At 40.0% G+C, this 16927-nt stretch overlaps 1 protein-coding gene across 3 annotated transcripts in view; it reads left to right on the top strand.

Annotated features, from left to right (window-relative positions):
• LOC141092481 (probable cation-transporting ATPase 13A4) overlaps positions 1 to 16927 on the top strand; it is a 401167-nt gene that overhangs the window by 372428 nt on the left and 11812 nt on the right. For all 3 annotated transcript variants that reach the window (XM_073578652.1, XM_073578653.1, XM_073578651.1), the window contains 5 exons: positions 2188 to 2230; positions 4743 to 4852; positions 8102 to 8198; positions 9022 to 9094; positions 13880 to 14054. In XM_073578652.1, coding sequence (XP_073434753.1) covers positions 2188 to 2230; positions 4743 to 4852; positions 8102 to 8198; positions 9022 to 9094; positions 13880 to 14054 — 498 coding nt within the window. The remainder of the gene's footprint in view (positions 1 to 2187; positions 2231 to 4742; positions 4853 to 8101; positions 8199 to 9021; positions 9095 to 13879; positions 14055 to 16927) is intronic.

Here is a 16927-nt window from a genome sequence, read left to right as displayed (position 1 = left end):
AAGCTGAAACCCTCCAAAATGTGGTTTACGTTAAGAAATTAAATTGGCATCAATGTAGAAATATTGATCATTTAATGAACACAGAATGGTCAGAATTTGGCAAGACAAAAGTTTTGTCGCCTGGTCATATAATGCACCCAATCCTAGTTTACATCATCACCTGTGCTCAGTAAATGATTGGTTAATTAGTGGGTGTGTATAAAAAGAAACCCAGCACCCCAGACCTTCACTTGAGCTGCAACTTGAGCTCAGAAAACTTTGCAAAAATCCACCCTGCGACCATAGACTGGATTATCAAGAGGCTGAAGACCAGATCCACTGCAGAGGTGGCTGGCACCTTTATTGTGTCTCAGCGTCAAGTACAAATAATTAAAAAAAGATTTGAAGAGACTGGAGATGTGTTTGACAAGCCCAGGTCTGGCAGACCTCGCAAGAGAACTGCTCAGGAGGAACGTTTGTTGGTTAGAAAACCCAAAGCAAGGCCCTCTTCCACTGCAGCAGAGCTCCAACAGGCCTGGTCACCTCAAGTCCCTGTGTCAACTAGAACAGTTTGTAGGATTCTGTCTCGAAATAGCCTCCATGTTCGAATCAGTGCCCAGAAGACTGCACTAAACAAAAGGCAAATAAAAAAAGTGTGGCATTTGCAAAGTCCCACAGCCTGCTAAACGGATGGACGCTGGGAAAGTGGCAGAAGGTGGATTTCTCTAATGAATCTTCAGTAGAATTACACCACAGCGGCCGCAAATACTGCTGGAGACCGACTGGAGCCCGTATGGATCCAACATACACACAGAAAACAGTTAAACTTGGTGGTGGAAAGATCATGGTCTGGGGTTACATTCAGTGGGGGTGTGCGAAACATTTGCAAGGTGGAAGGCAATATCAATAGCCTAAAACATCAAGAAGTATTAGCTACCTCTTATATTCCAAATCTTAAAAGGGGTCAAATTCTGCAGCAGGATGGTGCTCCATCTCATACATCCATCTCTACAACAAAGTCCTCCAGTCAAAAAAGATCAAGGTGCTCAAGGAATGGCCAGCCCAGTCACCAGACATGAACATCATTGAGCATGTCTGTGGTATCATGAAAGAGGAAGCTTGGAAGACAAAATCAAAGAATCTAGATGAACTCTGGGAGGCATGTAAGACTGAATTCTTTGCTATTTCTGATGACATCATTAATAAATTGTATGAATCATTGTTGAACCACATGGATGCAGTCCTTCAAGCTCATGGAAGTCACACAAAATATTAAATATGACTCTAATAGCATCACAACTTCATTCACCAATGTTAGGCAACATATATTTGTATTTTAAGTTAATTACTTGTTTGAATATCACATTATTTTCTGTGGGCGACAAAACTTTTGTCTTGCCAAAATCTGACCATTCTGTGTCCCTTAAATGATCAATATTTCTGCATTGATGCCAATTTATTTTCTTAACCTAAACCACATTTTGGAGGGTTTCAGCTTTCAAAAGAGTAATTTATACAGCCAAGGGATGAATTTAACGTCAGGTTGTAAGCTTTTATTTACATAACATGGATAACTTCTGTCAGGGAGTGTAATGCAAATGAACATGTGTATATCAGTGGCCTACAAGCTTTGTTACCTCAAGCCACATTCATCTCCGTTATATAGTGCAAGTCACATTAAGAAGGACCCCTCCTCCAACTTACACCATTGTGAGACCAAGAGCTCTACAGTCCCAATATTATGACAGCAAAAGATTCCCCACAGGAAACATCCCAAAACCCTGTCTCTTTTCTTCCCTTATATGCAGTATACTTACAACCAGGGGTTTCCACTTTGCTCCCTTTTGGTATTCTTGAATTAAGCACATTCGCCACGCCATTGCATCTAGCTTCAGCACCCCTCTAACTGGCAGTATCATCCTCTCTTCAGTATATGTGCATCCAGTTCTGCCCTTCTGTGAAGAGCTACTCACAAAAGTCACCATCTGTAGACCTGATCCTCATAATTGTTTGCTAATCCTGGTGCTAATGCACCAAGCTGGCGGACAGCCATAAGCCACACAATATAAGCCCACCATCCACATGTGGTTCCAAGGTATATGTTGGGGACCACTGGATTATATGTTTAAGATTTTTAAAAAGAAACTTATCAAAAAGATGCAGTACATTACACAGATATGAAATAAATTAATATCCAATTTTCTTTAGTTATTATGCCGGAATGTGTGGTGATGGAGCAAATGACTGCGGGGTGAGTAATATTTAGAATTCTTTCTTATAACTTATGGTTAGATTTTACTTAAGTTCTTCCATTTGTTTGTTTGTTTTCTAAATTGAATGATCCATAAATAATATGGTTAATATTCTATTATTGATCAATAAATATGGGCCATATTACCAGTGATCTATACAATGAATAAAATCACCATTAACAATAACAAACATAGTAATACAGTATGTAAACCTGAAAAAAAAGTCTATATGATTCAGCCTATTCTATTGCAATGTTGATTCAGTGGAAGACAACCCCTCCTTCCTTCAATAAGACAGAAGAGATATTTTAGGCAAAAATTCATTCCTGACTCCAAATATCACAGATTCAGAATAAATCCTTGCATCATCAACCTATTTCTGAAATTTAGTGCATAAATTTTGTATTATAATCATTCTTCAAAAGAGGCATTCATTCCATTTTTTAATTCTTTTGATTCATTCACCATGACAATTTCCTCTAGTAGAGAGTTCTAGTCTCATTGCTCTAACAGTATCACAGCAAAAGTTCTAAACTCCACTTTCCCCAAAAATTGAAATAATAAACATTACTGAGAGATGCCCGGTGTGCAACGCAAAGAGGTGGGGAAACAGCACAAGACGAGCACTGACAATAGGAAGAGAGAAATGATGGTGACCCCTAAACACTCACCTAATCACCCTAAATGGGTCTTTCTCCCCTGTACCATCACTTGCCTTAGCCCTGACTGACCCTGGGTTTAGCCACAGACAGCGAGAAGGATGGCAAGACAGTAGCCTTACTACTATGATAAGACAACTCCGGGAAAGAGACAGACAGGAGACAAACACACAAACAAGTGGAACTCCACAGGTTTCAAAAGGAACACAACGGTTTCTCCATGATCACTTACTCCAGAGAAGTAAAGCACAGGATAGAAACTCTATAGCTAGAATGGAAGGAAGTTAGGAGAGGGTTTTAAATAATGAAAGGGGCGTAGTCCCAATAAGCCACTGCTGACACAGAAGCCAATGGAAAACTCAGCAGATTTTAAACAAGGAATTCTTAACAACTTCCTTACCACAAGAAACCATAAACCTTAACTCATAAATGGCCACTCAAATACCAAAGAGTACTTGTGATCATCTAATCGTCATGATCTTCTAATCCTAGAAGCACCACAGGTGCCAGCAGGGTGTGGCACAGTCATGACACAAGATCAACTAAAATTCATGTAGAGCTTTCTTACATATATTTAACTCACCATCTTCATTGCTTAGGATTTTCTTATAATGATGTACCATATTTTTCAGACTTTAAGACTCACCAGACCATAAGACACACCCCAAATTTTCAGAAGGAAAATAGGGAAAAAATTAAAGTGTCAAATGGGGGTTGATCATACAGTCAGAATTCAGCTTACTGGGGGAGGGATCGGCACTGCTGGTGGAGCATGGTCACAGGGGTGTTCGGTGGTCCGGTGATATGTATTCCATCCCTGGCTGGTGTGGCAGGTGCGGTGGCCTCCGGGAAATCCCATCCCTGTCTGGTGCAGCAGATGCGACTGGTGCAGCAGTGGTGCGGCGGTGTTCTGTGGTGCGGCGGTGTTCTGTGGTGCGGCAGTGCTCTGCTAGCATTTTGTGAAAGCCCGGAGGTCCCCGTTCATCCATTGCTGCAATGCGATGGCCTCCAGGAAAATGGCCACTGGAGGCGGCACATGGTCAGATTGAGACCTTGGCAACAAGATCTCTTTGCCGAGATTGAGATCTCAGCATGAGTCGCCCCCAGTGGCCATTTTCCCGGAGGCCAACGCATTGCAGCAATGGCTTCTGGGCTTTCACAAAATGTTGACGGAGCCTTCCCAGTACCACAGAGCATCACAACCGAACCTGCCGCATCTGCCACACCAGCCTGAGAAGGGAGTGTGATTATCGCCCTGCAGCATTTGACCGGGACCGCCGCAGAATTTCCCGACTTCTACTGCCGCCACAGTATTTGTAAGTATATTCCGACAATAAGACACACCCTCATTTTCCCAAAAAATTTTTTGGGAAAAAAGAGTGTCTTAGAGTCCAAAAATATGGTACTCTGCTGCTGCTGGTTCTGTCTGTGTGCTAAGTAAGGAGTGCAAAACTGTCTCTGTGCTGTTCTGTGTATGGGAGACATCATAGCAGCTTGTCTCCTCCCACCAGCTCAGTGTCAATTGCAAATTAGGAATAGTGTTGTTATTCTTCATGTACACATGTGGGACAGCTTATTTTGAAAAGTTACTTGACAGTACAGTTATTCTTTAAAGGGGTTGTACAGGTTTATCATGAAAGTGTGCCATATGTAAATATAGAGCTATTTATTGATAACTACAAGAGGATTACGGGATAATGTATCAGTTCAACAAATACAGATTAAGAATAATTAAGAGTAATTAAGATGCCCTCAATACCAACTGACACAACAACATGTGAGAGGAATATGGCACTACCTAAATATTCTGTAACATTCATCTTTCTCAATTAAATATTGTCATGTTTTTCAGGCCTTAAAGGTGGCTCATGCTGGAATCTCTTTATCAGAACTGGAGGCCTCTGTAGCTTCACCATTTACTTCGAAATACCCCAATATTGAATGTGTGCCAAAACTGATCAAGTGAGTTTTACTAAAGTGAAGGCATGTAATAACTATAGAAAGTACCATTTTAACAAGGATCATCCCAAATTTTCTGTATTGAGTTTAAAGCCACTGTTTTGTGCTATTAAAAAATTTAAACAATAGGTGTTCAATTTAACTAACGTAGCATAAATACAGTTTTAGGCTAGCCAGATCATATGTTTTCAAGTCTCATAGATATTGTATATACTTGTGTATAAGCCGACCTGAGTGTAAGCCAACCCCCCTAATTTTGCCACAAAAAACTGTGAAAACTTATTGGCTCGCGTAAAAGCCTAGGGTGGAAAATGCAGCAGCTACTGGTAAATTTCAAAAATAAAAATAGATACCAATAAAAGTAAAATTAATTGAGACATCAGTAGGTTAAATGTTTTTGAATATCCATATTGAATCAGGAGCCCCATATAATGCTCCATACAGTTCATGAAGGGCCCCATAAGATGCTCCATACAAAATACTCTCCATAAAATGCCGCACAAAAGTTAATAATGGCCCCATAAGATGATCCATAGAATAATATGCCCCATATGCTGCTCCATAAAGGCTGATGGCCCCATAAGATGCTCCATAGAATAATATGCCCCATATGCTGCTCTATGAAGGTTATGGCTCCATAAGATGCTCCATAGAATATGCCCCATATGCTGCTCCATAAGATGCTCCATAGAATAGGCCCCATAAGATGATCCATAGATTATGCCCCATAAGATGCCCCATAGATTATGCCCCATATGCTGCCCCCATGAGATGCTCCATAGATTATGCCCCATATGCTGCCCCATAAGATGCTCCATAGATTATGCCCCCATAAAATGCTCCATAGATTATGCCCCCATATACTGCCCCCATAAGATGCTCCATAGATTATGCCCCATATGCTGCTCCATAAGATGCTCCATAAATTATGCCCCCATATGCTGCCCCCATAAGATGCTCCATAGATTATGCCTCCATATGCTGCCCCATAAAATGCTCCATAGATTATGCCCCCATAAGATGCTCCATATATTATGCACCTATAAAATGCTCCATAGATTATGCCCCCATAATATGCTCCATATATTATGCCCCCATATGCTGCTCCATAGATTATGCCCCATATGCTGCCCCACAAAATGCTCCATATATTATGTCCCCATATGCTGCTCCATATATTATGCCCCCATATGCTGCTCCATATATTATGCCCCCGCATGCTGCTCCATAGATTATGCCCCCATATGCTGCTGCAAATAAAAAAAAATGACATACTCACCTCTCCATCGCTGGGGGACAGGTGCCAGTGTCGCCACTGGCTCAGGACCCGGCACTGGCGATATTGACCTGTCCTCAGTCCATCGCTGCTTGCCGCTGTGTGCGGCATCCTCTGTCAGTGACTGTTCAGGCAGCAGAGGGCGCAGCACGCGCTAACCACGTCATCACGCCCTCTGCTGCCTGAATGTCACTGACAGAGGACATGGCACACAGCAGCGAGCAGCGATGGACCAGGGACAGGTGAATATAGGATATACTTACCCCCTCCTGATGCGGTCTCTGCAGCCCCGCTTCTCCCATGGTCTCCCTTCCTTCCTTCAACGGTCACGTGGTACCGCTCATTAAAAACATGAATATGAATATGAAAATGGGCTGAAAATCTCAGCTTATATGCAAGTATATACGGTATTATTTTTTTTTACTTTACTACAACTTTAGTGTGCAAACTTTAGTCATTTTTTAGTTGAATCACAATGCAATGATTTTTTTCCTCACCATGACATAATATTAAGTTTTTTAACCCCTTTCTGATACCATTTATTACTCCCATCAGCCTACCCCTGCTGCTGCTAATAGCAGTGACAGCAGGAGAGGCTGATTGGGATATTCATCAGCCGCCACCTGCACTATAAATAAATAAATGATAAAAACAGCATGGGTTCCCCTGTATTTTCTATCACCAGCCAGGCAAAACTCACAGCTGGGGGCTGAAATTCTTAGCTGTCAGCTTCACCAAGGCTGGTTATCAAGAATAGAGGGATCCCCACGACGTTTTTTTTATTTATTTAAAAAATGGCATGGGGTCACCCCCATTTTTGACAACCAGCCTGGCTAAAACTCACAACTGGGGTCTGGCATTCTCAGGCTGGTAAGGGGCCATGGATATTAACCCCCCAGCCTAAAAATAGCAGCCCGCAGCTGCCCAGAAAAGGCACATCTATTGGATGCGCCAATTCTGGCGCTTTGCCTGGCTCTTCCCACTTGCCCTGTAATGGTGGTAAGTGGGGTTCACATTTGTGGGGTAGAGTTATGAGAATCAGCACTGGGGAACAGCGCTTACTGTAACGCCTCTTCTTTTCCGGCTCTGATGCGTGTCACACGGATGACATCCATATGTGTTATGCGTATGCACGTATGTGTGACGTTTTGTAGCCCGTGCAGCATTAAGGGTGTGTGCACACGCTGCGGATTCTGCTGCGGATCTGCAGCGGATTTGGCCGCTGCGGATCCACAGCAGTTTTTGCTGTGGTGTACAGTAGCCCTCTAACTTATGGAAAAAAAACGCTGTGCAGACGCTGCGGAATTTTCCGCGCGGATTTGCTGTTTCTTCAAAACTGCAGAAAGAATTGACATGTCAATTCTTTCTGCGGACTCCGCTGCAGTTTGCCATCTCCTCCATTGGGGAGATGAAAAACCGCAGGGCAAAACCGCAGGCCAATCCGCAGGTAAAACCGCAGGTCTTTTGACCTGCAGATTTACCTATGGCCAAATCCGCAGAGCATTCCGCAGCGTGTGCACATACCCTTAAAAACAAATGGACATGTAAGCATGTTTTGCCCATGGAAACATGGTCCATGGAAACACACTGACGTGCATAGAACCATTCACTTGAATAGGCAAATAGCGCTCCGTTCCTCCCGAGTCTCTCTGTATGGCTAAGTAGTACTGTATAACCACATATGGGGTATTGCCTTGTTCAGTTGAAATTGTGGGACAAATTTTGGTGCCATTTTTAAACTCTTCTTATGTGAAAACGTAAAATCTTTGGCACATAGATAGCACTAGTAGATCATATATAAATTAGCAACTATTGTCTACAATACACTTTTCATTCTGGCAAAACCCCACTAGTTATCTTCAAGATGAAAATGTGTATTACCTTCAAGATAAAAGTATGGCAGTTATTTGGCAAATAAAAACTAATACATTATGCCACTTATTTCTATTTAGTTAAATATTTATTTTTCTTTTCAGAGAAGGAAGAAACTGCCTTGTAACATCATTCTGCATGTTCAAGTATATAGCAATGTATGCTTTGATTGAATTCTCATGTATGCTGCTTCTATTTTGGGTACGATCATATATTTTAATATGTTAAATTGATGCCATCATTATTAGTTGTACATTAATATAGCCCTTTCCAAATTTGTCTTTAAATGCCTAGTGTTATTGTAACAACCATTTCATATTGTTCTTGTGATGCTGTCATCATTATTACTGCTTTACTATTACGGTTTCTACTTCTCCAATATTTACAAGCACGTGTTACATCTTTGTCATAAAATTTAGTGAAGCTGCAAAACAGTGTTTTATAAAAGACAGATTATGCTTGGTGCAAATTCACCACTTCGAACAAAATGTCATACCTGCAGCCAATCAGTGACAGCTGATTGGCTGCAGTGGTCATGTAACAACCCCCATTGGAAGAGGAATTGAGGAGACAGGAGGTAGAAAAATGAGGAGATATAGCAGGAGTATTTTTTTCTTTCTTCTTTTTATTATACTATGTCAATGCTCCATTTATTTTCTGTAGGATTGTTGACGATAGCCGAGAAGATTTTGGCCTTTCTCAACAGTCCCATTAAAAATAAAGAGTGATCGGAGCAGTGGACAAGTGATCATTTTCAATATAGTGAATAAGCCTTTAACATTTCTGCTACTTTTCTAACTAGAAAATTATCGGAAAACAACACTCGGGAACTTCAGCAATAGGGCATGCACACTAGGCATGTTACACCTAAAAACTAACATTGTAGATGTGTAACATACATTGTTGAGTTCTGCATAACAATATTACGGGTTGCATAATAATCTTGCTCCCAAATTTTCGGTTATCTTCTTTGCTCTCGTTTTGCATAAAAAGTTTATACCTTTTACTTTTTCTTTTTATGTAGAAACAAAAGTTTATTGGAGTCCATCTTTACATGATGCAAGATGTGGCTATAACCATTGCCGTCACTTTAACAAGTAAGTATGCTGAAGGAAATCCATGAAAAATGAGTGTATGTAGATGAACTATTATAATTTTATTATACTTTATGCTAAAGCTGTGTTCACACGTTAAAAAAATAATGTATAGTAGCTATGAACATATGTTCACATTCATCTTTTTCACATAAATTTTATATCTTTACTGTATATCTAGGTATCTTAACCCCTTTCTGACATATGATGTACTATCCTGTCCATGTGCCCTGGGCCTTAATGGCCATGGATGGGATAGTACATCATACGCAATTAGCTACGCTCAAGGGGGGGGTGTGTGGATGATTGCGGTCGGGTTTCAGCTGATTCTCACAGCTGACACCCGGCACTAAGAGCTAAAAGCGGTCACGGACCGCTCCCGGCACTTTAACCCCCAGAACACTGCGATTAAATATGATCGCAGCATTCCGGGAGCAGGCAGAGGTGCTGTCAGCTGTGACCGCCACTCTGCCTTTGGATCAGAGACCCCGCGGCATGACGCGGGGTCCTAATCGCTGCCATGGAGACTTGATGTCGTCATGATGACATCCAGGTCTCCAAGCCTGAGAGACTTCCTGTCATGTGCAGTGCATGTCAGGAAGTCTCACAGGTCAGTGCACAGAAGCTGCAGCCCTGACATCTTCTATAGCATGCAGCTATGCATGACAAGAGAAGCGATCAGGCTGCACCAAATAAGTGTCCCATAGTGGGACAAGGTGTAAAAGAAGAATTAAATAAAAAAATTTTTTAAATAATTATAAAAATATTTTTAGTAATAATAAAAAAATCAATATTTATTCCAGCAACAAATAAATATTTAAATTAAAAAAGAAAATCTCAACAATAAAAGTACACATATTTAGTATTGCTGCATCCGTAACAACCCGACCTATAAAACTGTCTCACTAGATAACCCCGTTTAGTGAACACCATTAAAAAAAAAACAAGGCAAAAAAACAATGCTTTATCATCATACCCCTGAACAAAAAGTGGAATAACACGCAATCAAAAAGACGGATATAAATAACAGTGGTACCGCTGAAAATGTCATCTTGTCCTGCGAAAAACAAGCCACAATATAGCCCCATCACTGGAAAAATTAAAAAGTTATAGCTCTCAGAATAAAGTGATGCAAAAATAATTATTTTTTATATAAAAAAAGTTTATTGTAGAAAAGCTGCAAACATAAAAAAAGATATAACTGAGGCAACGCTGTAATCATACTAACCAAAAGAATAAAACTGCGTTATCAATTTTACCACACATGGAATGGTATAAAGGGCCCCCCAAAAGAAATTAATGAATTGATGGTTTTTGTTCATTCTGCCTCCAAAAAATCAGAATAAAAAGTGATCAAAAAATGTCATGTGCTCGAAAATGGTGCCAATAAAAACAGCAACTCGTCCTGCAAAAAACAAGACTTCACAAGACTATGTGGGCAAAAATATGGAAAAATTATACCTCTCAAAATGTGGTGATGCAAAAACTATTTTTTGCAATAAAAAGTGTCTTTTAGTGTGTGACAGCTACCAAAAATCGGCTGTATAAACCTACTATAAATAGTAAATGAAACCCCCTTTTTCCACTTCCATAGTTAGGGAAAAATGATAAAATTAAAAAAATGTATTTCCATTTTCTCATTAGGGTTAGGGTTGGGGTTAGGGATGGGGTTGGGGCTAAAGTTAGGGTTAGGGTTGGGGTTAGGGTTGGGATTGGGGCTAAAGTTAGGGTTAGGATTGGGGCTAAAGTTTGGGTTAGAGTTGGGGCTAAATTTAGGAGTATGGTTAGGGTTGGGATTAGGGTTAGAGTTGGGATTAGGTTTAGGGTTGGGATCAGGGTTAGGGGTGTTGTTGTGAATTCGCTTTCTGTTTCCCTCTGGTTATTACTGAAGGTAGTGGAGCTGGTCAGATTGACAGAGGGGTTGTGAGTTCTCTTTCTGGGCTCCCTCTGGTGGTTACTAGAGGTAATGGAGCTGATCTGATCAACAGAGGCTTGCCACCTGATAATGAGGGCGACGATTGGAGATCTGGGGTTTCAGACTGGGATTTAAGACAGCCGACTCCCTCTATCCCTGCTGGTGATTTTCTTCTTGCCTCCTGAGGTCTAATGTTTCCAGCTCAGTCCCTGCATGTTTAGCTAAGTGTTCATTTGCTATTCTGTTTGCATTTGATCTGGTTTTGTCTATCTCAGTTTTGTGTGGGTCAGCCAGCTCAGGCTGAGGCTGTGCTGAATCACCATCCACATGTTACTGCTTGTGCCAGTTTGTTTTTGTCCCTTATTAGATTGGCCTCTTTTTGCTCTGCTTTCAGAATATACCAGAGTGCTGATATAATGGGCGAAGTCGTGCGACTTCAGTGTTTTTGCATCAGACGTGTTGGACTTTTTGCAGGGTTTTTTGTGTGATTGCAGACAGTGTCTTTCCTTTCCTGTCCTGTCTAGTCAGTATGGGCCTCATCATTTGCTCAGTCTATTTTCCTGCCTGCGTTTGTGTTTTCATCTTGTCTCACCGACAATATATATTTGGGGGCTATCTATTCCTTTGGGGTGTGCTCTGGGGCAGTTTAGATTTCCCCTTTCTTTCTTTAGGCTTAGTTAGCTCTCTCGCTGTGCCGAGGCATCTAGGATCATCGAAGGTACACTCCACGGCTACTGCTAGTTGTGTGGATAGGATCAGGGGTCTGCAATCTGCTAAGTTACCATCTTCTCTGGTTTTCTGTGGCTTAGCTTGGGCTTGCTCTCCTCCTCGGTGACCCAATCATAACAGGGTGTGCTAGGGTTAGGTTTGTGGTTAGGGTTATTGTTAGGGTTGGGATTAGAGTTAGCGGTGTGTTGGGGTTATGGTTGGAGTTAGAATTGGGGTTTTCCACTGTTTAGGCACGTCAGTGGCTCTCCAAACCATTCCAACCAATTTTGCACTGTAAAAGTCAAACCGCGCTCCTTCCCTTTCGACCGCTGCCATGCGCCCAAACAGCGGATAATCCTCACATATATGGTATCAGCATACTCAGGACAAATTGCACAAAAACTTTTTTGGTCCAATTTCAAATGTTACCCTTAGGAAAATAAAAAATTGGGGCGTAAAGATCATTTTTGTGAAAAAAAATATGATTTTTTATTTTTACGACTCTACATTATAAACTTCTGTGAAGCAGTTGGGGTTCACGATACATCAAGATAAGTTCCTTAGGGGGTCCACTTTCCAAAATGGAGTATTTGTGGGGAGTTTCCAATATTGGGGCACATCAGGGGCTCTCCAAACGCAACATTGCGTCCGACCTCAATTCCAGCCAATTATGCACTGAAAAGTCAAACGGCGCTCCTTCCCTTCCAAGCTCTGCCATACTCCCAAAGAGTGGTTTACCTGCATATATGGGGTATCCGCATACTCAGGACAAATTGCACAATGAAATTTGCGGTCCAATTTCTCCTCCTACACTTGGGAAAATAAAACAAACTGAATCTGAATTCAATTTTTTGTGAAGAAAAGTTAAATGTTCATTTTTTTAAAACATTTTAAAAATTCCTGTCAAGCACCTGAAGGGTTAATAAACTTCTTGAATGTGGTTTTGAGTACCTTGATGGGTGTAGTTTTTAGAATGGTGTCACTTTTGGGTATTTTCTATCATATAGATGCGTCAAAGTGACTTCAAATGTGAGGTGGTCCCTAAAAAAATGGTTTTGTAAATTTTGTTGCAAAAATAAAAAAATTGCAGGTCAACTTTCAACCCTTATAACTTCCTAACAAAAAAAATGGTTCCAAAATTGTGCTCATGTAAAGTAGATATGTGGGAAATGTTACTTATTAAGTATTTTGTGTGACATATTTCTGATTTAAGGGCATGAAAATTCAAGATTGGAAAATTATTAAATTTTCAAAATGTTCATCAAATTTCTGTTTTTTTTTCACAAATAAACACGTCTTATCAAAGAATTTTTACCCCTATCATGAAGTACAATATGTCACGAGAAAACAATGTCAGAATCCCCAGGATGCATGGAAGCTTTCCAGAGTTATTACCTCATAAAGAGATAGTGGTCAGAATTGTAAAAATTGGTCTGGTTATTAACATGCAAACCACCTTTGGGGTAAAGGGGTTATTTTCTGGGGAAAAAAGTGATCTTTTTTTTAATAATGGTTTATGATATTAGTAATTATGTTGAGCGAATCTGCCTAAATTAGATTAGATGTGAAAACAAATGTTTATTATGGTCTGAGGTCACTCAAACCAAGGCACATAATAGACATAGGGTTAAAAGAAAATTAGCACAATACTTACCTCTTCTTGGCCTTCCCTTGTCCCAGTACACAATGTTTTTTGCTCCAGTCACTCATCAGGGCTTTTGGACTCTGTCACTGATCAGGCCTCATGACATTTTGATGTTGCATGATGCCAAGTCAAAGAGTTGAGGTCTAATCAGGGTCGTAGTTGCAGAAGAGTCTTGAAGAGTGACTAGAACCAGAGGGAGCTGCACAGCAGAACATGTGAACAGCATAAAAAGGTATTATATTTATTTTCTTATCCATTCCTAACCCTACATCTAATATTACAAAAGGGAGGCCATCTGCCTCTGGAATCAAGAAAATTAAAAAATGCTTCTGAAACTAAATCCAATACCATTTTTTTAATCAATTCTTTCATCTTTATTTGTAATATTTTGAATTTTCTGTATGCCTCAAAAGTAAGTAAATTTCTTCTACACCATATCACAGTAGATGGTTGAGGGAATTTTGTCAGTTAGTAATTAAATTGTGCTGTCATTTACTTACGGGATAATATTCTTTTTCAGTGAGTCTTACTGGCCCCGCTCTGAAATTGGCTCCTTATCGGCCTTCTGGACAGCTCATTTCTCCACCTTTGTTATTGTCAATGGTTCTGAACACCATCTTTAGTTTGATTGTGCAAACAATTGCTTTCACAGTGGTTCAGAAGCAGCCGTTTTATGATGACTATGATGTTTTCAGGTAAATTTATATTATCTCTGTCTATAGATGGAGATAAAGGATGGTGCTGGTTGTGTTAACATTTATTATATGCTAAACTAAAATGACACCAGAATAAGATGGGCATTAAATTTTGTAGAAGGGTTTAATCTTTCATTAACAATTATACATAATTGATGTTCTCCACAATGAACAATACATTTCTTTAGTACAGGGTAGGTGGCTACCCTGTAAATCAATGGAACATGAAACATAACCCCTGTAAGCTGAGATAGTATAATACCTTCTAAAAAGATAAAAAAAAATATGAAACAAGATTTAGACTGCTACTATACACACCCTATAATAATATTGCTAGAAAGTAAGAATAATTTGGGGTGCACTCTGTGTCAATGGGATGGGGGTACTAGCAGATCAGAATGGGTCCCATGGCACTTAAAAGTAACTTCACTGCACATTCCCAAAATTATGCAAATAAAAGGATCTATATTTCTTAATACCACAGGGTGAATGAAAAGTAATTGAGTTATATACGTGACTAGATAAGATATTTTGAGTCTCCCAACACTGCACAACGTCTCTCTTTTCACATCAGAGCAACCACATTCAACTCCAAGTTTCTTCAATTCCAAAAATGCAACATCGTAACAAAGATTCAGGAGAGTGGAAACAATGAACAGTACTGAATTAATTTTCAGAAACCCAGTAGAATTACAAAATAAAAATCTTTTTAGTTGCATCATTTTGGGAGTGTGCAGTGAAGTTACTTTTACAATTTAGCTAGCATACATTGCTAATTAAATTATTTACTGCACTTGTCAAAAGTTTGGACACAACTGCTCATCCAGTGGTTTTCTGTGTTCTTGGTTGAAAAGTGCACATTGTAGATACAGACTGAAGGCTTCACAATGGGCCACATAGATGTAGAAACCATCTGCTCACCGTTTCTACATCTCACAAAGACATGTCAGTTGGCATCAAAAATCTCAAATTTTGACTCATCATACCACAGTGCAAATTTACAGTTATTTAATGTCTAGTTTTGGTGTGGCTTGTCTCTTCTTGCTTTTGTCCTCAGTAGTGATGGGCGAACCCCCCCGATGTTCTGGGTCAGCGGGTTCGCCCGAGTTTTTTTGTAAAGTTCGAGCTCAGGACCGGAGATGACGCGAACTTGCATCCGAACCCTGAGCATGGACTTTACAGATATGGGATGGGGTGGGGGGCTGTAAAAAAGCATAAAATTAATAATAAACATTATAATTAGACTAACCAGTCCAACGACGCGTCCTCCCATCTCGCTATCTCCCAGCCGTATCTACTTCCGGGGCCGCTCATTTACTTCTGGATTATTCACTCCACTGCTCGATGCTCGACAATTTTTGGCCAGCGTTGGTAATGTTCGTATGATAACATCAGGGTGCACTGAACACCGCCGGAAGTTAATGAGCGGCCCCGAAGCAGATGCTACCCAGAGACAACAGGACGGTAGGATGTGTCGCTGTACAGGTAAGTATAACTATAATGTTTATTATTAATGTTATGCTTTTTTTACAGGCCCTGGACCCAAACTTGACCTGAACTGTAACTGTAACACTATGTGTTCGGTACAGGTCCAGATCTTTACAGTTTAGGTTCGCCCATCCCTAGTCTTCAGTAGTTGTTTCTTTGCAGAAATTTGACCATAAAAGCCTTCTTCTCGCAGATACCTCTGTTCAGTTGATGTTGATAAGTGTTTGCTACTTGATATCTGTGCATCATTTATCTGAAGTGCTGTTAATTTGCATTTTCTGAGACTGGAAACTCTGATGAACTTATCTGCCACAGCAAAGGTAATTCTTGGTCTTCATTTGTGGTTTTACTGCTTTCAGTCTAAATCTGCAATGTGCAAATTACAATAAGAATAAGGAAAACCATTGCATGAAGAGGTGTCTCCAAACTATTGACTAATATTTTATTTGTAAATTATGCTGTGGAAAAAATTTAGACAGGTGTCATTAAGAAATTAAGAACAATCTTTAGTGTAAATAAGAACAAGGAGTTCTGAAAGTGATAACATAGCCCTTAACATAGCTCTGATCTCAAAATCACAAAGTCTGTATTTATTACATGAAGAGACGGAAGGATTTGCTCAAGCTTCAGTTGACAGAAGATCTGTGGTTAGTTCACCAAGATATCTAGAACAACCTCTCTGCTAAGTTCCTTCAATAATTTAGTAAAAGTAAACCTAGAAGAATTGCAGCTTTGACGCTGTTTTGAAGGGAAAGTGCAGTTGCACCAAATATTCAATTGATTTAGATTTCTGTTTTCTTAATTCTGTTCTGTCCTCACTAAATGAAGCAGAATTCGTGTAGCTTATAAACCGTTATACCTGGGTCCAATAAGGAGACTGTAGGTTGAATCTGTGCTTTATTGAACATGATGGTATATTGGCATGGTGAAGCTACAAACAAAAACATATATGCATACAGTCAGTACTGGGTTCATCAGGGATTCAAATATATATAATACATCATCTGCACTAATAGCTATCCAGGGGAAACTAACTAAGCAGGCTAATATGAGACAGGAATTGGATACAGGAAACATAAATACATACCAGCAATGCTGTCACAAGGGGAGAAGAGAATTGAGGCTTCCTGAATGCAGGCTGAAGGAAAATGGTCTACTGGAGGGAAAATGGGGGCTAAACTAACCATAATCCTTTGCAAAAGGCTACCAGGGAAAATAAAAGCAAAAGTAAAACACAATAACACTGCAGTTATCACTCACTAGATGGAGCCAGAAAACACTGTAAACATTAACAAGCATATAATCAGGGATTATGAATTAAATGTCGAAGACAGAACAAATTCAATTTGCATTTTGTTAATTGATGAAAGCAAAGTATTAAAACT

This window comes from Dendrobates tinctorius, unplaced genomic scaffold (assembly GCF_039654945.1).
Source record: "Dendrobates tinctorius isolate UK_male_01 unplaced genomic scaffold, ASM3965494v1 ptg000060l, whole genome shotgun sequence".
In the NCBI taxonomy this organism is placed as follows: domain Eukaryota; kingdom Metazoa; phylum Chordata; class Amphibia; order Anura; family Dendrobatidae; genus Dendrobates; species Dendrobates tinctorius.
This window is presented reverse-complemented; position numbering and strand designations above follow the sequence as displayed.